We start from the raw sequence: 23,341 nt of genomic DNA, 5'->3' as shown, positions 1-23,341 counted from the left end.
TTTGTGCCTCTCAGAAGTGGTTAGTTGTCTGTTTTTATAAATCTTTTTATATTCAACTTTCAAATAGGTCTCTCGTTCCTCAATCTATCAGTAGTCCTTTGTGATAATTCTAGTAACTTTAACATCCGGATCCTACAGAAAGGTCTCTTATCCAAACAGTCATTTTGGGAGCTAAGGGAACAACTGTGTGGGCAGAAGTGAGAAAAATTTACCTCAAAAACTCATTTTAAAAATCCTAAGGCAGCTTGGATTGGTGGCAGCATTAAACCAAAAGAAGACTGAAAACAAGTAGTGTTCACTCTACCATTACACATATAATCCTTTACAGTGGTGTTCAGCTGCGTGATATATATTGATATTTGATGTTAGATTATATGGTGATCCTTTATACCGGTGGGATTTATATGATTTATAATAGTATATATCGTCATACTTCTTTATAGGCATCCTTTCAGATATTTATCCATGGCGGTTATGTCTCCTCTCACCCTTCTCTACTGCAGGCTAAACATACCCAGTAGGCTTGGGTAACAACGGAAAAATTTGTTTCTAAACTCGTTTCGTTTTTTGGGGTCCATCGCGTTTTGTTTTTTAAAAGAATTCCGAAATTTTCCTTTTAAAAAATTCAAAATTTACGAAATTTCGTATAATTACAAATCGATTTGTTAATGGCGGATGCGATTACGCAATATGCTAAAAAAAACCTCCAAATGGGACAGGGGGAACTTCTGAAGCTTCCCTCTCCCTCTGTTGTTGACTGTTGGTGTGATAAAACAAACAACAACTATAAAACTTGCACCAGACATGCGAAAATAATTACGAAATAATTTCGAAATAATTACGAAATAAATTGAAAAAATTGTTTCGAATCTAATTTACTCCTCACACTATTCCTGCATGGCTCAATATTGGATCGTAAGCTAATTTAAATACGAATTAATAACGAATTACGAAATTAACGAACGAAACCGCCCAAGCCTCATACCCAGCTCTTTAAGCAGCTCATCAGAGGGCATGGTTTCCAGACCTTTGATCATTTGTTGTTCTCCTCTGGGCACACTCCAGTTTGTCAATATGACATATATAGCAAATCGAGGCAGCAGGAGCAAACAAACACAACAAAACACAAAAGAGGGGATGGAAGAACAAAGTCGTCTTTACTTTTTACAAAATTGGGTCAGGGAGAGAGGTAAGCAAACAGTCCGCAGAAGTCTATTCCAGAGCTTTGAGGCTATAGTTGATAAAGTCTCACTTTCAACACAAAATGAACCTACTACTCATTGAGGAATATGTAGCAAAATAGCGAGAAACCCCAAAATTGCCTGGAGCATCTATCTCTTTGTAGGTTAGTGGTTCTCAACCTGGGGCCCCCAGATGTTTTTGGCCTACAACTCCCAGAAATCCCAGCCAGTTTACCAACTGTTAGGATTTCTGGGAGTTGAAGGCCAAAAACATCTGGGGACCCAAGGTTGAGAACCACTGTTGTAGGTACTGGCTACAGCAAAGTTATAGATCTCTTGGGATGTCCTTTATGGCAGAATTTCTTGGTTGCTATGGAGGATCAAGGAATAGGGTTTTTTATGTGCCAGGGACCAGTATCATCTTTGTGATCTTTGGGTAATATGTTTATTTTCTTTCCTCATGACTTGCCAGAGACTGGCACCCAATAGATTCAAGACTGGCAGGAGCCACCACTTTGAATAGAACTGCTTTGGAGTATTTCTGTTGTATGTGGCAATAGTGTTGAGTCTCAAATGAACCATGAGCATACATTGAGAAAACCAATGGAAAGAAATGGGATTGATATTACTGCAATTCACCACATAATAGTCATTGCATAGCCGTCGCACCCCCTTTTTTGGATCCAAAATTTGGCTTCCAGCCTTTCCTCACGTAATTGTTGCATGTAATTAATACAGTTGTTTTGGGATCATATTCCCCCTTCCTTCCTTCTCCAAAGGGAAGGAAGTTTACAAAATATGTAATGGATCTCTTTGGAGCTTGGATCTCCCTTCCCCTTTCAGGCAAGATACTTAAAAAAATCCCAAACAAACAGAAAAGGAGCTGTTTGTTTGGGGCTGGAATCATCCCTTCTCCTGTCTCGGAGGTTAGAGAGGTTTGTTACTTTTATAAAAAACCAACCAGAAATCAGAAAATCAAAGGCAGACATTTCTCATCACGTAATAGTCGCATCACCCGTTTTTGGTCAAAAAAAGGGATAAAACGTGTGACTATTATATCATAAAATATGGTAACTATACTTTGATTATACCATACTGAGTCTGGTGGTCTGTTCTGACTAGCTGCTAGACACAGGTTTCTTCTGTAACTGGCCTGTCTCCTTGTGAAAGTTTACAATGTAGTCCAGATTCATTATCATTGAATAGTAATCCCATGTTTTCTAACTGTTTCTTTAATGGAATAAAAAGGAAAAGGCCGGTAATAAATTTATTATTATTGTTATTATTATTATTATTTTCATATTGTTTTATATTTTGCTTTAAAATAAAGAAGAAAAGAGTATAGTTGTTAAGTTACAATTTGCTCTGGGGTTGTTAATTTTTGCTTTTGCTTTGTTAATTTTTGTTATTATGTGTGTATTGTTGTTATGTTCAGCCATTGAATGTTTGGCTTTTATTATTGGAATCTGCCTTGAGTCCCTTTGGGAGATAAGGTGGAATATAAACTATTATTATTATTATTATTATTATTATTATTATTATTATGCCTTTGCACTGATCATTCTGGGAACCTTTACCTGGCAGTGACCTAAGCCAGGTGCCAATCCATTCGTTCTATCCTGACCTTCCTCCAAGGAATTGAAAACAGTTTACCTGATTGGGTTGTTGTAGGTTATATGGCCATGTTCTAGAGGCATTTCTCCTGACGTTTCTCCTGCATCTATGGCAAGCATCCTCAGAGGTAGTGAGGTCTGTTGGAACTACGAAAATGGGTTTATATATCTGTGGAATGACCAGGGTGGGACAAAGGACTCTTGTCTGTTGGAGCTAGGTATGAATGTTTCAACTGACCACCTTGATTAGCATTTGATGGCCTGACAGTGCCTGGGGCAATGTTTTGTTGAGAGGTGATTAGATGTGCCTGATTGTTTCCCCTCTGTTCTTTTGCTGTTGTAATTTTAGAGTTTTTTAATACTGGTAGCCAGATTTTGTTCATTTTAATGGGTTCCTCCTTTCTGTTGAAATTCTCCACATGCTTATGGATTTCAATGGTTTCTCTGTGTAGTCTGACATGGTGGTTGTGGGAGTGATCCAGCATTTCCGTGTTCTCAAATAATATGCTGTGTCCTGGTTGGTTTATCAGGTGCTCTGCTATGGCTAACTTCTCTGGTTGAAGTAGCCTGCAATGCCTTTCATGTTCCTTGATTCGTGTTTGGGCAATGCTGCTGCGTTTGGTGGTCCCTATGTAGACTTGTCCACAGCTGCATGGTATATGGGAGACTCCTGCAGAAGTGGGAGGATCCCTCTTGTCCTTAACTGAACGTAGCATTTGTTGGATTTTCTTGGTGGGTCTGCAGAAGTGGGAGGATCCCTCTTGTCCTTGTTGGATTTTCTTGGTGGGTCTGTAGATAGTTTGTATGTTGTGTTTCCTCATCAGCTTCCCTATGCATAAGGAGAAATGCCTGTAGAACATGGCCATATAACCCGAAAAAACCTACAACCCAATGATTCCGGCCATGAAAGCCTTCGACAATACAGTTTACCTGACCTCTTTCTCACATAACCAATCTTCTGAAACAGCTTTTTGCATCAGGAAGAAATCATAATGTTCACAAGGATTTCCCCAAAGCACATCCAAACTCCACCAAAGGAATTTTCCTTCAGACCACAATGGGGATAGCAATAGAGAGATAATGTTCTCTTCTACACATACTGCTCTCTTGATAACTATTACCTGCTCCATCTGATACAATTGGTATTTTGTATATAGTCTAACTATAAATAAAATGCAAAGATGCATATTGCACCATGTCTCATTTGGCCCTGAGTGGGTAATGTATTAAGTCAAGTGTGATTGCCCAAAGGAAGTTACAAGAACAGAGGCAATGTATCTTTGGATAGTAAATAACAATCTCTTGTTTTAAATGAGCTCAAAACAGAACCTTGGAAGCCTTGGAACCAAGAACGGATCAGAATTTGGATGTTTGCCATTCCATGTGGTCCTGTACCCTATCAATTTCATCATACTGTTGGTTGTCTAAAGTTTAAAGCAACTACTACAATAAGAGAAAGGAGGGGAAATGTTTCTGCCCATTACAGTTCTTGGTTTTATGTAAAACTACTGCATTGTAATACGTTCAGAGGCTGGAAAAGCTGCCTTTTGAACCATAGTGCCCAAAATCTCCCAGGCAGACTGACCTTTAGGCATGCTGAGTGAGGGAGATGTATCCCAAAAGATAATCTGTTCCAAGTTATGATTAAATACTAGGGGCAAGAGACATTTTTAATATCAAGTGGCTAAACCTCTACACTGAGGAGGCAGACCATAACCTTATGCTTGTGACGGCGCGTCAGGCCCCACTTGTATGCGACAGTTGAATTATTTGGTTACCTACACCTGTCAATCAATGTTATTTTGCACCAGTTGAATTGCTCCCCCTGCTCAATTGTTTGACTCCACCCCTTCCTGGGGAAGAGGGCAGTGCTTTCTTTTCATTCTACCATCAGACCTCTCAGCAGATGGACATGAGAAAGGCTGGGCTCTAAAGCCCCCAGTTAAGTCATCTCTCATCACCAATTCTTAAGTTTGTACTCTTAAGATTCATTCTTCATATCCAGCTCACCTGGATGACGTTGCGGAATCTTAAGTGCCTTCAAACCAGTCCTCTGGCATCAAGAGGAAGACTTTGTGCCTTCAAATATAGGTCATTGGACTGGGGTTGTGAATGCTCAGGCTTTCACAGCCATTGAGAAAGAGGGAACTTGGAAAGTGCCAACTTGTTAATGAGCTGCAACATCGTGCAACAGAGTGCACAGGCACATTTGTATGTGCAACTGTGGAAAATATGTGTCCAGGCAGAACAGTGTACAATGGCCATACTACACAACTCTGAATGCAGCTATCTGGACAAAAAGTCCAACCACTTCCATGGGGGAGCTTCCTCAGGCATAAGATACCAACAGAGCTCTAACCAGTATGCTTGAATTTGGATTTTTGTTCAAGGCCAAGGCCAGTTAAGCACATGTACAAGAAGCTTCTCTTTCATCATAAATCCTGAGTCAGTAAAATGGGACTACAGTAGAGTCTCGTTTAGCGAACCTTCACTTATCGCACAATTAAAACTCGTGCGCCAACTGCGACCATACCTCGTGAAGTCTGACTTGACCATGGTGGTCCATGCCTTAGTTACCTCTAGACTGGGCTATTGCAATGCTCTCTACGTGGGGCTACCCTTAAAGACGGCCTGGAAATTACAACTTGTCCAATGGTCGGCAGCCAGATTAATAATTGGGGCTTCTTACAGGGAGCGGTCAACCCCCCTGTTTAAAGAGCTCCATTGGCTTCTGTTCATCTTCTGGTCCCAATTCAAGGTTCAGGTTCTTACCTATAAAGCCCTAAATGGTTTGGGACCTGCCTGCCTTCGTGAACATATCTCTCTCCATGAACCAGCCCGAACTCTTTGATCTTCGGGCGAGGCCCTCTTCTCGCCCTTGCCAGTCTCTCAGGCACGCCTTGCGGGTACAAGGGAGAGAGCCTTCTCCTCTGTGGCCCCTCGACTCTAGAACTCATTGCCCAGAGAGATTAGGAAAGCCCCTACTTTAGAAACCTTTAAAAAGAGTCTCTGCCATTGCGCCTTCGGAGTGACACAACTTCATGCTATTGCTCCCTCAGAATTCTTGTCCCAGGAGTTTCTCCCTCTTCCCTTGTACACAGGTTTGTTTATTATCCTGTCTCCTCATGAGTTTTCCCTACAATTAGTTTTACCCCTTTATCTCACCCGGAGTTTTTAAATCTTTTTATGTACATGCAGTCCGCTCTTTGTCCTTATGTTCGGTTTTTATGTTCTATGTATATTGTTTATATGCTTTAATGTTTTATACGTTAATGTTATGTTGTTTATTTTATTCTAATTTTGTATTTTTTGTATTGTAATCTGTGGTTCGGGCTTGGCCCCATGTAAGCCGCTCCGAGTCCCCGTTGGGGGAGATGGTGACAGGGTATAAATAAAGATTATTATTATTATTATTATTATTATTATTATTATTATTATCCAACATTCTGTATTATCCAACACAGCTTGCCTCCTGCCTGGATCCACAGCTGTTTCAATACATTGCGATGTTTTGGTGCTTAAATTCGTAAATACAGTGATTACTACATAATGTTACCATGTATTGAACTGCTTTTTCTGTTTATTTGTTGTAAGATATGATGTTTTGGTGCTTAATTTGTAAAATCATAACGTAATTTGATGTTTAATAGGCTTTGACTTAATCCCTCCTTATTATCTAACATTTTTGCTTATCCGACGTTCTGCCAGCCCGTTTAAGCAAGACTCTACTGTAATTCTGATGCATCTTTTGAACAAGAAAACAAGCTAAAAGTCTAAATCTAAATGCATCCACACTTCTTTCCAAAGCTACAAAAACAGTCTTATTATTATTACTACTGTACAGTTCTCAACAAGATGTCTGTGAACACTTTGTCTCATTTCTTCTGTTCTAAGGCATGCAAGACACCCTAATGTACCTAAGAGCTAGGTCTGGCCATACATGTGTCTATTCTATGAGCAGGTTTGCTTTCAAATGCTACTGAGAGGCCTAGATACCCTAAAGTTGCTTTTGTTTTATATTGGTGGTGGTGCTAGGGAATCAAAAATGCAAAGGTAAACATGTGTAGGCAAACAATCACATTTTTTCTGTAAACAAAACCCCAATGCTCAACCTCAACCCATTCTAGCCCTGTTCAAAGTAGAAAAAAAGGAAAAGTATTGTTAAGTAGAAGGGTGACTAAATTGTTATTGTCCTTTTCTTCAGCTTGAAGAATTCCTTGAGTAGCATACAGGGGTCAATGTCTCCCTTTAAGATATCCTGTTGGAAGAAGTCTGATAGTCATCTGTTGAGTTTTTCAGTACGTGCAGCTGTGCTAAGGGAAGGGTGGTGGTCTGTTCACGAACCACAGTCTCATACGGAGGAGCAGCCTCCATTGGGAAGGATGACGACAAGGAAATGGAAGGGATGGGCTGCGACAAGTCTTGAAATCTCAGCAAATGCCCAGCATCCCATTCTGTAGCACTTCCAGGAGCCATCTCTCCTCCTCCTCCGACCACGTTAGGGGTCATGTCATTCTGTTGACAAGGGTCTATCAGGGAATAAGGTGGAGGATCGTCTGTAGGAATGTAAATCTGGGTTGCCTCTGGTCCCACACACTCATCATAGCTGAAACAAAGAAAACACACAGCATTTTTGCTTTGTCCCCACAATTCCTCAGAACCAGTGGTTCCCAACCTTTTTTTTTTTTTAACAAGGAACCATGTGACCAGGGACCACTCTACAACATTAGTACCAAAAGGGTTATGGAACAGTTTTGGGTCAACTTTAGATTCGGTTTGGTTATCTGAGGTGCTGATTCAGAAAATTGCATTGGATAGACCACACCAGCTCTAGTTTCTGATACAGAATATATGCATCCTGTTGTAGTAGAGCCTGTAAGTAACATACATTGCAAGCAGTAGTATGGGTGCCAGAAGGGGAAAAAGGGATACTCGTGAGCAGGAGTCAGATGAGGAACAACAGAGGAAAAGGATCCAGGATATACTTATGGCACCTAAAGATGAGGACTCATTTGAGGGGTTCTCCGGGGGCGAAGGGTCAATGAGTGAAGGAGAAGAAGGAGATACAATGGATGGGAATAGAGGAACAAAGAGGGTTACTCGGGAGCAGGAATTGGATGAGGAGCGACAGAGGTACTTGCAGCACCTACAGAAGAGGAATCATTTGAGGATTTCTCTGGGGATGATGGGTCACAGAGTGGGGAAAATGGGGATGACACTGTGGATTGGACTAAGGTAAAGGAAGTGCAGGGAGCCCCCAGTGGCGCAGAGGGTTAAAGCACTGAGCTGCTGAGCTTGTTGATCGAAAGGTTGCAGGTTCGATTCCGGGGAGCGGCGTGAGCTTCCGCTGTCAGCCCTCGCTTCTGCCAACCTAGCAGTTCGAAAACATGCAAATGTGAGTAGATCAATAGGTACTGCTCCGGCGGGAAGGTAACGGCGCCCCATGCAGTCATGCCGGCCACATGACCTTGGAGGTGTCTACAGACAACGCTGGCTCTTCGGCTTAGAAATGGAGATGAGCACCACACCCCAGAGTCAGACATGACTGGACTTAATGTCAGGGGACTACCTTTACCTACCTTTAAAGGAAGTGCAAGCTGTTTGTGCAGAGCGAGATAAGCCTCCCACAGATTGGAAAAACATCAGGGCATCGCCTGGGCAACATCCTTGAAGACGGCCAATTCTCTCATACCAGAAACGACTTGCAGTTTCTCAAGTCGCTCCTAACACGAAAAAAAACCAATCTGGAGGTGCCTTAGTCACCTCCAGATTGGATTACTGTAATGCACTCTACGTGGGGCTGCCCTTGAAAACGGCCCGGAAATTTCAATTGGTGCTTCTTACAGAGAGCGGTCAACCCTCCTGTTTAGGGAGCTCCACTGGCTGCCATTCATTTTCCGGTCCCAATTCAAGGTGCAGGTTCTTACCTACAAAGCCCTGAACGGTTTGGGACCCGCCTACCTGCGTGACCGCATTTTTGTGTACGAACCCACACAATCTCTTCAATCATATGGAAAGGCACTGCTCACGCTCCCACCTCCTTCGCAGGCGCAATTGATGGGGACAAGGGAGAGGGCCTTCTCGGTGGTGGCCCCCGACTCTGGAACTCACTTTCCAGGGACATCAGACATGCCCCAACTCTGGCAGTCTTTAGAAGGAGCCTGAAAATGTGTACCTTCCCAGAATAAGGAAAACTCTCAGCAATATGCCCTCAAAATGAACTTTACCACTGATTTAGGACTGACTGCATTCCCTCAATTCTCTCTGAAAATCCTATCTCAGTTATATCCTACCTTGTTCATGTCAGTATTTTTTTTATTTATTTTAATCTATTACATTTGGCCCGGCCATTGGTTTTAAATGCTTGTATGTCACTGTTGATTGTTTATTGCCTATTTTTTATTTATGTGATTTATATGAATTGTATTGTATTGATTGTTTTATTGATGTTTTGTTTATTGATGTATTGTGGGCTTGGCCTCATGTAAGCTGCACGAGTCCCTTGGGGAGATGGTAGCGGGGTACAAATAAAGTATTATTATTATTATTATTATTATTATAATAATAAACAGAGGCAGTGCCCTTTTTGGAGGGCTTCTATTCAGACATACTCTTACTTGGATGGTCTGCCCTCTTCAAGCTTGGTGTTTAAACCATAATATGGCTATAGCTACATATAGCTGCATATAGTTCTTTGAGCAAGGCATACAGAGGCGAGGCGAAAAGCAGAGACAAGAAGGGGTATTTGTGGGGGTGTTTGGAGTGGGAGGCCAGACTTCTGTTCCATTCCCAACATAATCTGATAAAAATGTGTGGTGATGGAGCTCATGATGGGAACAAGAGGGAGGAGAGGGCTAGGGAGTGCGAAGATGCAAGGTCAATTTCCCACCTGAAGGCTTTCGGATCATGATGTAATATTTTAACTATTGAGCCAATTCCTGAAACGACCAGGAAGGTTGCAACGGAAAATAGTTGTGAACCAATGAAATTATATGTATGTAAATTTTAAAATGCAAATCTTTTGTGAAGTGCATACCTTGTGGCAAACCTTTAGTCCTGGCAACAACAGTGTGTAGCTTGTATTGTCGAAGGCTTTCGTGGCTGGAATCACTAGGTTCTTGTAAGTTTTTTCGGGCTATAGGGCCATGTTCTAGAGGCATTTCTCCTGACGTTTTGCCTGCATCTATGGCAAGCATCCTCTGAGGATGCTTGCCATAGATGCAGGCAAAACGTCAGGAGAAATGTCTCTAGAACATGGCCCTATAGCCCGAAAAAACCTACAAGAACCTAGTGTGTAGCTTGCTATACTGTCTTTTCAAGAAATATATTGTAAAGTGAGACTGGTTTATGAGAGACAGGTTAGGCTTGCAACTGATATTGTTAATTTATGACAACCCTATGAATTTCATAGGGTTTTTTAAAGGCAGGGAATGTCTTATAATTTATAATATCACAATGGACTACCACCTCACCCACTTCATAGGAAATCTGCTATAAAGCAGAAGCTTTTTTGTTGAGTTCCAGAGCCAGAGAAGCAGATGGTGAAAACAGAAGAACGGCCTGCCTCAGGGAAGCGTGCTTGCTCCATCCATGTTCAACATTTACACAAATGACCAGCCACTGCCAGAAGGGACAGAGAGTTTCATCTATTCTGACGATCATGCCATCACCGCCCAAGCAGGGAGCTTTGAAATAGTTGAACAGAATCTCTCCAAAGCTTTAGGTGCTCTTACTGTCTATTCTAATCAAGAACTTTGGCCCAAAAGCAAGGCACTGGCTGCTGGAGCTGATGAATAACGGCACTGCATCCTGTCAGATCCCCAAAATCTGGAGAAAAGCAAGAGTCATAGCCGTCTTGAAGCCAGGCAAAGACCGTAACGATCCAAAAACCTATAGACCAGTCTCCTTGTTGTGCCACCTCTACAAAGTTCCGGAGAGACTTATTTTGCATAGAATTATGGAACAAATAAACCCCTTTGTGATTCCACAGCAAGCTGGTTTCAGGAAAGGCAAAAGCTGAACATCGCATGTGCTGAACCTGACTCAGCACATAGAAGATGGCTTTGAAAGGCAGCTGATCACAGGAGCTATCTTCATAGACCTGTCAGTGGCTTATGATACTGTGAACCATCGCCTCCTCCTGGGAAAAATGTATAATATCACAAAGGACTACCACCTCACTCGCCTCATAGGAAACCTGCTACAAAACAGGAGCTTTTTTGTTGAGTCCCAGGGCCAGAGAAGCAGATGGCGGAAACAGAAGAACGGCCTGCCTCAGGGGAACGTGCTTGCTCCATCCATGTTCAACATCTACACAAAAGACCAGCCACTGCCAGAAGGGACAGATAGTTTCATCTATGCTGATGATCGTGCCATTACCGCTCAAGCAGGGAGCTTTGAGATGGTTGAACAGAAGCTCTCCGAAGCTCTAGTTGCTCTTACTGCCTATTACAGGGAAAACCAACTGATCCCTAATCCATCTAAAACACAGACATGCGCCTTTCACCTTAAGAACAGAGAAGCATCCCGAGCTCTGAGGATTACCTGGGAAGGATCCCCACTAGAGCATTGCAACACACCCAAATACCTGGGAGTCACTTTGGACCGTGCTCTGACCTACAATAAGAACTAACTGAACATCAAGCAAAAAGTGGGCGCTAGAAACAACATCATACGAAAGCTGACTGGCACAACCTGGGGATCACAACCAGACACAGTGAAGACATCTGCCCTTGCGCTATGCTACTCTGCTGCTGAGTACGCATGCCCAGTGTGGAACACATCTCAGCACACTAAAACAGTAGATGTGGCTCTTAATGAGACATGCCGCATTATCACAAGGTGTCTGCGCCCTACACCCCTGGAGAAATTACACTGCTTAGCCGGTATTGCACCACCTGACATCCGCCGGGAAGTAGCAGCCAATAGTGAAAGGACCAAGGCAGTGACATCGCCAGCTCATCCCTTGTTTGGGTATCAGCCAGCATGTCAACGACTTAAGTCAAGACATAGTTTTCTTAGATCTACAGAGACACTCGCTGGAACACCTCAGCAAGTGAGAGTCCAAAAGTGGCAGGCCCAAACCCAGCACCTCAATCTGTGGGTGATACCAGATGAGAGACTCCCCCCTGGGCACACAGAAGACTGGGCGACTTGGAAGGCGCTGAACAGACTATGCTCTGGCACCACAAGATGCAGAGCCAATCTTAAGAAATGGGGCTACAGGGTGGAATCCACGGCATGCGAGTGCGGAGAAGAACAAACCACTGACCACCTGCTGCAATGCAACCTGAGCCCTGCCACATGCACAATGGAGGTCCTTCTTGCAGCAACACCAGAAGCATTCCAAGTGGCCAGATACTGGTCAAAGGACATTTAATCAACTACTAAGTTTGCAAAAATCTGTGTATTTTTTAAATCTGTTTGTTTGTTTTGTTCTGTTAGAAATGTAATATAATTGTATAGTTGCTGATGACACGATAAATAAATAGTGGACTGATCCACCACGGTGGGAGCTGTAGTTTGTCCTGCAGTCAGAGATCACACTGAACCCCACCAACGATGCATCTAGAGCAAACTTGCCTATCATGGCAAACTTTAACTAGTGATGGAGTTTCAGGGGGTAACCTGGCATGATGTGAATTGTAGTTCACCCACAAGCCTATGCATTTTGTAAAATAAAATAAATTACTTTATCAAATAACCTGGGCAATGCCGGGTACCCAGGCTAATGCTAAAATAAAAGTCAGTCCTTCTTAAAGGGGTGCTACATTTCTTCTCCCTTCCCTCTCCCTTCCTCTTTTCTAAGCTGCAAGAAACTAAAACAGATACCTTTTTGAAAATTATTTCAACCGCAGATGCAGGGCAACCCAATACCTGCTTCACCTAAACACATTTTATTTTGTGCCTGTCATTTTTTGAATGCCTCTCATGTCAGCTCAATTTGATGCGCTCACACAGATCTTGGGTCCACTAGAAAGCCATTAATTCCCTTAAAGCAACATTTACGGATACTATTACCATCTAGTTAGGGCTGTCAAGACAATTTGGTCACCATCTGAGGGCCCAGCAAGGATGGCAGACCTGGGATTTTGAAAAAACAAAAACAAGGACAATCTAAGAGAGAGGGCTTTGCAATTTTCTTAAATCTAGTGTGAGAACCGATTAGAGATGCATCTAGAGAGATAATCAAATTGAGTCCTAAATGAGATTTCTTGCAGCTTGCACATGGAAGCAATTAAGTGATTAGCACCCCGAAGGCAACATTTATAAATTAATTTCCCAATTAGAATTTTATATAAATAGTACTTCTGCTCTGGACACCCTTCAGAACGGGAAGAAAAAAACCACAGAAGAAAAATGGGATTTTGTGCCATGGATACCGCCTGCGGAGTACTGAACGTTGTGCAAGACCTTGCGAAAGTTAACCCCCAGACCTCCAAGGGCATTTACCCAGCTCCCACCCTAAAATTTAGACTTAGGGCCACCTTAAGTCTCAAACGACTTGAAGTCACACAACAACAACAACAATCCTAATAGATCAGTGGTTCTAAACCTTCCTAATGCCGCGACCCCTGAATACAGTTCCTCATGTTGTGGTGACCCCCAACCATAACCCTAACATTATGAATCGCCATGCAAATAATGATCTGCAGAATGTATTTTCATTCACTGGAGCAAATTTGGCACAAATACCCGGTATGCCCAAATTTGAATACTGGTGGGGTTGGTGGGGAAATTGCTTCTGTCATTTGGGAGTTGTAGTTGCTGGGATTTATAGTTAACATGTAAACAAAGAGCATTCTGAATCCCACCAACAATGGAATTGAACCAAAGTTGGTACAGAGAATTCCCATGATCAACAGAAAATACTGGAAGGGTTTGGTGGGCATTGACCTTGAGTTTGGGAGTTGTAGTTCGCCTACATCCAGAGAGCACTGTGGGCTCAAACAATGATGGATCTGGACCAAACTTTGCATGGATACTCAATATGCCCAAATGTGAACACTGATGGGGTTTGGGGAAAATAGACTTTGACATTTGGGAGTTGTAGATACTGGGATTTATAGTTCACCTACAATCAAGGAGCGTTCTGAACCCCACCAATGATAGAATTGGGCCAAACTTCCCACACAGAACCCCCATGACCAACAGAAAATACTGTGTTTTCTGATGGTCTTTGGCGATCCCTCTGACACCCCTTCGCGACCCCCTCAGGGGTCCCGACCCCCAGGTTGAGAAACACTGTAATAGATTATTGCCGTCCCGAGTCCCTCTGCGTCCCGAGTCCCTCTGCGGAGGTCAACATAGGACGGGATACAAATGTCCGAAATAAATAAATAAATTCATTACTCCACAAACATCTTAGCTTAGATGGCTCATAAATCATTTGGTTCCCAGCTGTGATGTAAACACAAGAATATATTCAGAAGGCCTTTACCGTGGAGGAGAGTCAGGATGTGTGATGTTGACCTGAGATAGCATCTCCATGTAAGAGCTGAAATAAAATGCTGGGGGGAATTCCTCAATGCAGCCGGGCCTCAGTTCTCCAATTGAGAAGCAATCTGGAGCTGGAGGAAAACAATAGAGAACAGTCCTTATCAGATGAGTTGTGCGAGTGGGCTTATTAACAAAAGACCCTCCCCATGAATGTATAGCCGAGTGCGACCCAGCCCAAAGTGATAAAAAGGACAAAAACACACAGACAAATGTTTTCTCTTCCACAGGAGGCTAGGCATGGCCAATCCATGGTTCTAAAGTACTTACAAAACTAGAGGGTGCTGGTGCTTTGCTTCTAAAGTGTTGCTAAAGTTCTGGTGGTGAAAATTTCAGAATTTTGTTATAAATTGCAGTTCCTAATTGTCATAAAAATTGCCAACAACGAAATAATAATGAAGTTTTGAAAGTTTTGTTAGAGTTCTGAAATTTTCACCACTAGAACTTTAGTAACACATTAGAAGCAAAGTACCACTGTTTTGCAAGTACTTTAGAACCAAAGTACCCTCTTGTTTTGCAAGTACTTTAGAACCATGGTCTTGGCGGTGGTCAGGGGAGCTTTCGCACAATTAAAGCTTGTGTGCCAGCTGCGCTTGTACCTTGGGAAGTCTGACTTGGCCACGGTAGTCCACGCTCTGGTTACATCCCGTTTAGACTACTGCAACACTCTCTACGTGGGGTTGCCTCTGAAGACTGCCCGGAAGCTTCAATTAGTTCAACGAGCGGCAGCCAGATTGCTAACAGGAGCAGGGTACAGAGACCATACGACCCCTCTGTTACGCCAGCTCCACTGGCTGCCGATTAGCTTCCGAGCACAATTCAAAGTGCTGGTTTTGACCTATAAAGCCCTAAATGACTCCGGCCCAGTCTATCCGTCCGAACGGATTCTCCCCTATGAACCATCAAGGTTATTAAGATCTTCCGGAGGGGCCCTGCTCTCGGTCCCACCACCCTCTCAGTCGCGCTTGGTGGGGACGAGAGACAGGGCCTTCTCGGTGGTGGCTCCCCGGCTCTGGAACTCCCTTCCACTGGAGATCCGATCTGCCCCCTCCCTCCTGACTTTCAGGAAATTACTAAAGACCTGGGTCTGGAATGTGGCTTTTGAGGACTGAATCTTTGATGAACTGTGACTACGACTGCGATTGTATTGATGTTCTGGCCTGGGTAATTGTAATGATGATGTTTTATTGTATTTTATTGTGTGGTTTTAATCCTTAATGATGTTGCACTCGGTTGTATTTGTATATTTTGTAATTGCATATATGCTGTAAACCGACCTGAGTCCCTCGGTTGAGGTGAGAAGGCCGGTATAGAAAACTTCCAAATAAATAAATAATAAATAAATGGATTGCCTGTGCCTAGTAAAATAATATAGTTGCACTATTTTCAAAAACAAGGTTTCCACAACACAAATAAAGTTTTTTATACTTCCTTCTTTGCTTCCATGATGGGCTTCTTCCTCACACAGATAAACAGTTTGGCTCTCACAGAGCTTCCTCTCAGAGTGAAATTACACAGGAGCATCACATAGTAGCTTTACACACAGCTTTACACATGAGGCCTTCAACCTGGGGCTTCCTTCACTGAAGCTTCTCACACCAGGCCTTCTCACACTCTGAGCCTTCTCACAGAGTAAGGCCTACCTCACATTGTGAGGCCTTCTCTCACAGACTGAGACCTTTCTCCCACTGAGGTTTACCTCAGACTGGCTGCTACTAAGCTACAGGCACACTGCTTATATAGAATTGCAGCTTTTTCTGAGTCATTTAACCCTTTCAGTGCTTGACTCAGGAGCCCCCGATGGCGCAGTGGGTTAAACCCCTGTGCCGGCAGGACTGAAGACCGACAGGTCACAGGTTCGAATCCGGGGAGAGTGCGGATGAGCTCCCTCTATCAGCTCCAGCTCCTCGTGCGGGGACATGAGAGAAGCCTCCTACAAGGATGATAAAACATCAAATCATCCGGCGTCCCCTGGGCAACGTCCTTGCAGACGGCCAATTCTCTCACACCAGAAGTGACTTGCAGTTTCTCAAGTTGCTCCTGACACGACAAAAAAAAGTGCTTGACTCACATTTTTGTAATTTAAAACACCTAGTAAATTTTAATAGTTTTACTTATTTTTATTGGTTTTATTTCTAAAATGAGTGCCACATACTCCTTTTTAACCAAGTCCTTCTATAGCAATTATGGGATATGTTATGAAAAAAGTTTAAAAAAAAACACAATTTAAGTAAATTTTCTCTGTTTAGTTCCATTTGACACAGCAGTTTGAGTGCTGGACTATGAGCCAGGGCTTCCAATTCTCACTTGGCCATGGAAACTCAGAGGAAGATAATGGCAACCCTTTTCTGAACAAATCTAGCCAAGAAAATCCTGGGGTAGTTGCTGCCAAGTTGTTGCAATTTGTAGTGATTCTTACCTAGTAGGCTGAAAAGGAAGCCTGGATAACAGTAGGGCAAACCTCTATTTTGAGAGTGTATTCCAGGGAAGCAGCCATCTTGAGTGAGAATAGCTAGAAGATGGGAGTAGTTTGAGGTCTTCTGGGATTGGCTAGAGCAGATGGGAGGAGCCAAGTCTTAGGAGGGAAAAAGATTCCAACTTCTGTGGAGAGGAGAATTGGGAGCTGGTGGGAGAAGACGTGTTTTGGGAAACTGAGTTTTCAGAGAGAAAGCGTCTGTGTCAGGCAGGGCTGATTAGCTGACAGGAAAGGTCTGACAGTGACCTGATTTCTTGTGGGAGATAGCACAAGGGATTCGCTCTCCAGACTGAGTTAGTTAGCAGTAAGAACTCTGGGAGAGTTAGCTGATAACTCAGGGGACTGCCTAGGATAGGTTAGTCAGGAACTCATTGCTATCTCTCTGAAGCAGAGTGAGGGATTTTTGTAACCAGCAGCTATATCTGTTTTATTAGCTCTGTATGTAACTAAGTGAAGAAACGTATTCCAGCAACCATCAAGCTATTGTACTTTTGTAACAAGTCAAGCGTTTTGTGCCTCTCAGAAGAAGTTAGTTGTCTGTTGTTTTTATAAATAAATCTTCTTCTATTTAACTTCCAAAAAGGTCTCTATCGTTCCTCAATCTATCAGTAATCCTTTGTGATAATTCTAGCCTCTTTAACATCCGAATACCACAGAAAGGTCTCTTATCCAAACAGTCATTTTGGGAGCTAAGGGGAGAGCTGTGTTGGCAGAAAAGGGAAAAGTTTACCTCAAAGACTCATTTTAAAAATCCTAAGGCAGCTTGGGTTGGTGGCAGCATTAAACCAAAAGAAGACTGAAGCAGTGTTCACTCTACCATTACACACCTCTAACATCATATCGCTACCATACTATTGTCCAGTAGTGTGATATTATATATAATCCTTTACAGTGGTGTTCAGCTGTGGGATACTTGGTGTTAGATAACTACGCATTTCGTTATATTGGTGGCAAGTGGCATGATTTATAATAAGATATAACTTCGCACTTCTCTATAATTGGTGCCAGTGGCGAGATTGAAATCGTACACTTCTTTATACCATTACTTCTCAATATACCCTATGCATATATATAAGTATATGCAATTTTTTAATGCAAATTACAGTCTTTCTTGATGCTGCATTCCCTCTATTTGGCAGCAAAGTAAGAGTCCACTCAATCCTGCCTAATGGTGATGTTCCATGTTGCCACTGCTACATCCAATTCTTGTCCTTAGTAGGCCAGCAACAGAACAATAAAGAAGCAGAAATTAAGAGAGATTGTATTGCTATTTTCTTCAAGTTTCTGATGCTGATATATATATTTAAGAATAGGAGGCTTTGAACAGCTGTCTTACTGTAGCTCACATCCCTCTGCAATTGGAGATGCCGAAAACACTGTTTTTTCCGCAGGCTGCCAACGATGATGGCCACGCAGGAGAGGAAGAGCACCAAGCCAATCACAACCCCAGCTACCAGCACAGACGAATCTGGCATGCTCTCGCAGCCAATGACTGCCGTGTAATGGGTAAACACGTTGATGGGGCTGGTTTTGTTTAGATGAATTTCTGCAGAAGAGAGAATAAGACAAATTAAAATAATTCAAATGATAATTCATATACTGTAGGCAAACTTGCTCTAAGGGGCAACTGTTAGATACAACTTGGAAAAATTACTTTCTTCAACTAGAGCTCTCAAAAACTGCTTAGACACTGACTGACAAGGTTGTGACAACGTTGTGTTCCACACATTTGGAATCAGGTGTCAGGGCCCATCCCTCCTGGTCTTAAGAAGAAAAACTTAAGACCTGGCTTTTTACACAGGCGTTTGGTGAATAGGGAATTATGGATTTAGACTTTAACAGACTATGGATTTTGGAAAATGATTAAGTATGAGACCATGACTTGGCATTTTATATGGTTTTTAATCTGTTTCATTGATTGTGTGTTTTAATTGCTTGTGTGTTTGGATTTTTTAATACTTTGATGGGATGTATTTTAGTGCTATGTTTGTGCGGCATTGAATTTTGCCGGATTTTGTAAGCTGCCTTGAGTCCCCTCCGGGGTGAGAAAGGCGGAGTAGAAATGAAGTAAATAAATAAACGTTACAATCATTTATTCATGAAACAAAGTTTGTATGCACTGAACAATCAGAAGGCAAAGATATCCCAATCTCAACCACACATGGAAAAATTTCAAATTTTGGAGAATTTCAGATTTCAGGTTAACAGATGCTCAATTTGTGTTTGCAGAATCATCTACATATATAAAAATGTCTGTGCGTAATGAGTACCTTAAAAACAGAAGAGCCAATGAACGAAATTACACAAAATTTAGCAACAAAATGTCTCACAACAGAAGGAGTGACCATCACTCAAAAATTATGATTTTGTCATTTGGGAGTTGTAGTGGCTGAGATTTATGTTGTTGTTGTGCATTCGTTCAGTCGTCTCCGACTCTTCGTGACCTCATGGACCAGCCCACGTCAGAGCTCCCTGTCGGCCGTTACCACCCCCAGCTCCCTCAAGGTCAGTCCAGTCACTTCAAGGATGCCATCCATCCATCTTGCCCTTGGTCGGCCCCTCTTCCTTTTGCCTTCCACTTTCCCCAGCATAATTGTCTTCTCTAGGCTTTCCTGTCTCCTCATGATGTGGCCAAAGTACTTCAACTTTGTCTCTAGTATCTTTCCCTCCAGTGAGCAGTCGGGCTTTATTTCCTGGAGGATGGACTGGTTGGATCTTCTCGCAGTCCAAGGCACTCTCAGCACTTTCCTCCAGCACCACAGCTCAAAAGCATCAATCTTCCTTCGCTCAGCCTTCCCTAAGGTCCAGCTCTCACATCCGTAGGTTACTACAGGGAATACCATGGCTTTGACTATGCGGATCTTTGTAGCCAGTCTGATGTCTCTACTCTTTACTATTTTATCGAGACTGGACATTGCTCTCCTCCCAAGAAGTAAGCGTCTTCTGATTTCCTGGCCACAGTCTGCATCTGCAGTAATCTTTGCACCTAGAAATACAAAGTCTGTCACGGCCTCCACGGTTTCTCCCTCTATTTTCCAGTTGTCAATCATTCTTGTTGCCATAATCTTGGTTTTTTTGACGTTTAGCTGCAACCCGGCTTTTGCGCTTTCTTCTTTCACCTTGATTAGAAGGTTCCTCAGCTCCTCCTCGCTTTCGGCCATCAGAGTGGTGTCATCTGCATATCTGAGGTTGTTAATGTTTCTTCCAGCAATTTTCACCCCAGCTTTGCATTCATCCAGCCCCGCACATCGCATGATGTGTTCTGCATACAAGTTAAAAAGGTTGGGTGAGAGGATGCAGCCTTGCCGTACGCCTTTCCCAATCTTGAACCAGTCTGTTGTTCCGTGGTCAGTTCTGACTGTTGCTACTTGGTCCTTGTACAGATTCCTCAGGAGAGAGACAAGGTGGCTTGGTATGCCCATCCCACCAAGAACTTGCCACAATTTATTATGATCCACACAGTCAAAGGCTTTAGAATAGTCAATGAAGCAGAAGTAGATGTTTTTCTGAAACTCCCTGCTTTTCTCCATTATCCAGCGGATATTGGCAATTTGGTCTCTCGTTCCTCTACCTTTCCTAAACCCAGCCTGAACATCTGGCAACTCTCGCTCCATGTATTGCTGGAGTCTTCCTTGCAGGATCTTGAGCATTACCTTACTGGCATGAGAAATAAGGGCCACTGTACGGAAGTTTGAGCAGTCTTTCGCATTTCCCTTTTTTGGTATGGGGATATAAGTTGATTTTTTCCAGTCTGATGGCCATTCTTGTGTTTTCCATATTTGCTGGCAAATGGCATGCATCACCTTGACAGCATCATCTTTTAAGATTTTAAACAGTTCAGCTGGGATCCCGTCGTCTCCTGCTGCCTTGTTGTTAGCAATGCTTCTTAAGGCCCATTCAACCTCACTCCTCAGGATGTCTGGTTCTAATTCATTCACCACACCGTCAAAACTATCCTCAATATTATTATCCTTCCTATACAGATCTTCTGTATAGTCTCGCCACCTTCTCTTGATCTCTTCAGCTTCTGTTAGGTCCCTGCCATCTTTGTTTCTTATCATACCAATTCACCTATAATCAAAGAGCATTCTGAACCCCACCAACGACGGAATTGAACCGTCTTAAAGCTCTTGCAGGAGATGCGTTTGGAGAGGTAAGTTGGACCAGAACCATTAGGGCTTTATAGGCCAAAGCCAGCACGTTGAATTAGGTCCAGTAGACAATTGGCAGCCAGTGGAGCTTACGCAACAAGGGAGTTGTGTGCTCCCTGTACGCCGCTCCAGTTAGAAATCTGGCTGCCGCCCGTTGGAGTATTTGAAGCTTCCGAGCAGTCTTCAAAGGCAGCCCCATGAAGAGTGCATTGCAGTAATCTATTTGAGATGTAACGTGAGCATGGACCACTGTGGGTTAGACTTGAGTTACATCACCAAGATGTTTCATTAAGTACATATATGTAAATACAGGTATTTCAAAATCCAAAACACTTTTGGCTCCATTTCAAGTAAGAGATTTTCAACCTGTATATCAACATACGTGTGCATGTTGGCGGGAAGCTCCAACTGATATCAAACCTATTATTGTGATGAGATTTTGCGTAATTCACAAATTAATCTAAGAGGAAACCCACTTTACAATAGGGAGGTGCAAATAAATTCTATTATTATGTTTTCTCATGCTGGATAGACATGCTATAAGAAGTTGCTCCTAATTAATCTCTTCCCAGTGACTCATATAATCTCACAGAAGGTGCACGTTTCCTTGGAAAAGTTCTATTTTATCAGATATATGATTAACCCCAAAACTCATCTGTCAAAGAAAAATAAAATCTATGTAACTGTTAAAAAAGAAAGGGATCGCAATGGCTGCAAATTGAATGAAAGAGGAAGGGTAATATATTAATTCATGAGCCTTGTCGTAATGACTGCTGGCGATATTAGTTATGACCTCATTTCCTCTGATGGATCTGGAACTGAATGGCATTTAAACTGCTCCAGTGCAGAATTTATCTCACACTACTATGCAATGATTTTGAAATTATTCATCATTTATTGAGCTCTGCAGCAAAGGACACAGACTTGGAAGAAAGCTCACGCTGCATTTGCCGCATGGTCAGCTGTAAATAAATGCAATTCCTGAATGGAAAAGATATTGGAGTGGAAGAGGGAAAGATATTTTGCCTGGGGCAGGAACAATGATAATGTATACATCCTTCACTTTGAAGGAAGCAAAGCCAAAAACATAAGTTCATTACCCAAATTCTTCTGCATTAGCAAACCTAGTATAGGATCATGGGCGAAAAGGATATTTCTAAGACTGGGGAACTTAGGGATTATTTCCCATCCCTGAACATCTCAAGGTTGGACTACTGTAATGCCCTCTACATAGGCCTGCCTTTATCGGTGATCTGAAAACTTAAAACAAGTGCAAAATGCTGCTGCCCGGCTTCTTGCAGGGGTCCCAGTGTGGTGCCATATCACTCCAATCTTGCAGCAACGGCACTGGTTGCCGATTGAGCACCAGATTACCTTCAAAATGCTGATTCTTACCTTTAAGGCCTTATATGGCCTGGGGCCGGAGTACCTGAGGGACCGCCTCACCCCCTACCAACCCCCGAGATCGCTCTGTTCAGACGATCAGAATCTCCTTGAAGTTCCCAATTTTAGGACCTTTCACCTGATGTCTAGTAGGCGTAGAGCATTCACGGTGGTGGCTCCTTACCTGTGGAATGCTTTGCCAGCAGAAACACGAGCTCTCCGAGACTTACTATCTTTTCGTAGAGCTTGTAAAACTTATTTATTTAGGCTGGCATTTGAATCTTGTTGATTGAAAATTTTCTTTGATTTTAAATGTAATGTATCGCATATGTCTATTGTAAACCGCTCTGAGCCTTCAGGGAGTGGCGGTATATAAAATTGATTAATAAATAAATAAACAAAGCGTGGTTTCTCAACAATACCAGACTGAGAGACACAACTTTCTATTTTCAGACCTGACAAAACAGTTTCTTTAAACATTTCTGCCATTATTGATGTGACGGCGCGAGTAGAACTGTTAGTTGCAAGATTTAAACTGTTGTTTCATGCTTAATCCTGCCTTTTTATCCTGCTTATGTATAGTTGGATTGATTGGTTATTTATAGCTGTCAATCAGTATTGCTTGGCTCCACCTCTTCCTGGAGGAGGGGAGTGCTTTCCTTTTTCATTCTGCCATCAGAGTTTCTATCAGATGGACGTGAGTAAGAGACTTGGCTCTAAAAGTCCCTGATTAAATTACCTCTCAGCACCAATTCTGAGGTTTTTTACCCTTGAGACTTATGCTTCATGGTGACCAACCTGAACGATGTTGGAAGTCTCAAGCGCCTTCAAACCGGTTCTTTTGGCACCAGAGGAAGATCCTGAGTCTTCAAACATAGGCCATTTAAACTGGGGTTGTGGATTGCTCCGGCATTCACAGCCATTGAGGAAAGAGGAAACTTGGAAAACTTGGAGTTTCAGCCTCAAACTCCTTCGACCCAGGACTAACTGAGACTGTAATGTATATTTTCCTTCACCCCTCCAAAGTTTCCAGCTCATTGC

General features: G+C 42.7%; 1 protein-coding gene across 1 annotated transcript in view; it reads right to left on the bottom strand.

Annotated features, from left to right (window-relative positions):
- Window positions 1-1,136: 1,136 nt before the first annotated feature.
- The window catches only part of BEAN1 (brain expressed associated with NEDD4 1), a 62,278-nt gene continuing 40,073 nt past the window's right edge, over window positions 1,137-23,341 (bottom strand). The window contains exons 4-6 of the mRNA XM_060788376.2: window positions 18,103-18,312; window positions 14,235-14,364; window positions 1,137-7,400 (exon numbers count right to left, since the gene is read on the bottom strand). Coding sequence (XP_060644359.2) covers window positions 7,043-7,400; window positions 14,235-14,364; window positions 18,103-18,312 — 698 coding nt within the window. The 3' untranslated portion in view covers window positions 1,137-7,042. The remainder of the gene's footprint in view (window positions 7,401-14,234; window positions 14,365-18,102; window positions 18,313-23,341) is intronic.

Source organism: Anolis sagrei, chromosome 8 (genome assembly GCF_037176765.1).
Source record: "Anolis sagrei isolate rAnoSag1 chromosome 8, rAnoSag1.mat, whole genome shotgun sequence".
NCBI classification, from domain to species: Eukaryota; Metazoa; Chordata; class Lepidosauria; order Squamata; family Dactyloidae; genus Anolis; species Anolis sagrei.
The sequence above is the reverse complement of the archived record's forward strand: the minus strand, read 5'-3'. Positions and strand labels throughout refer to the sequence as shown.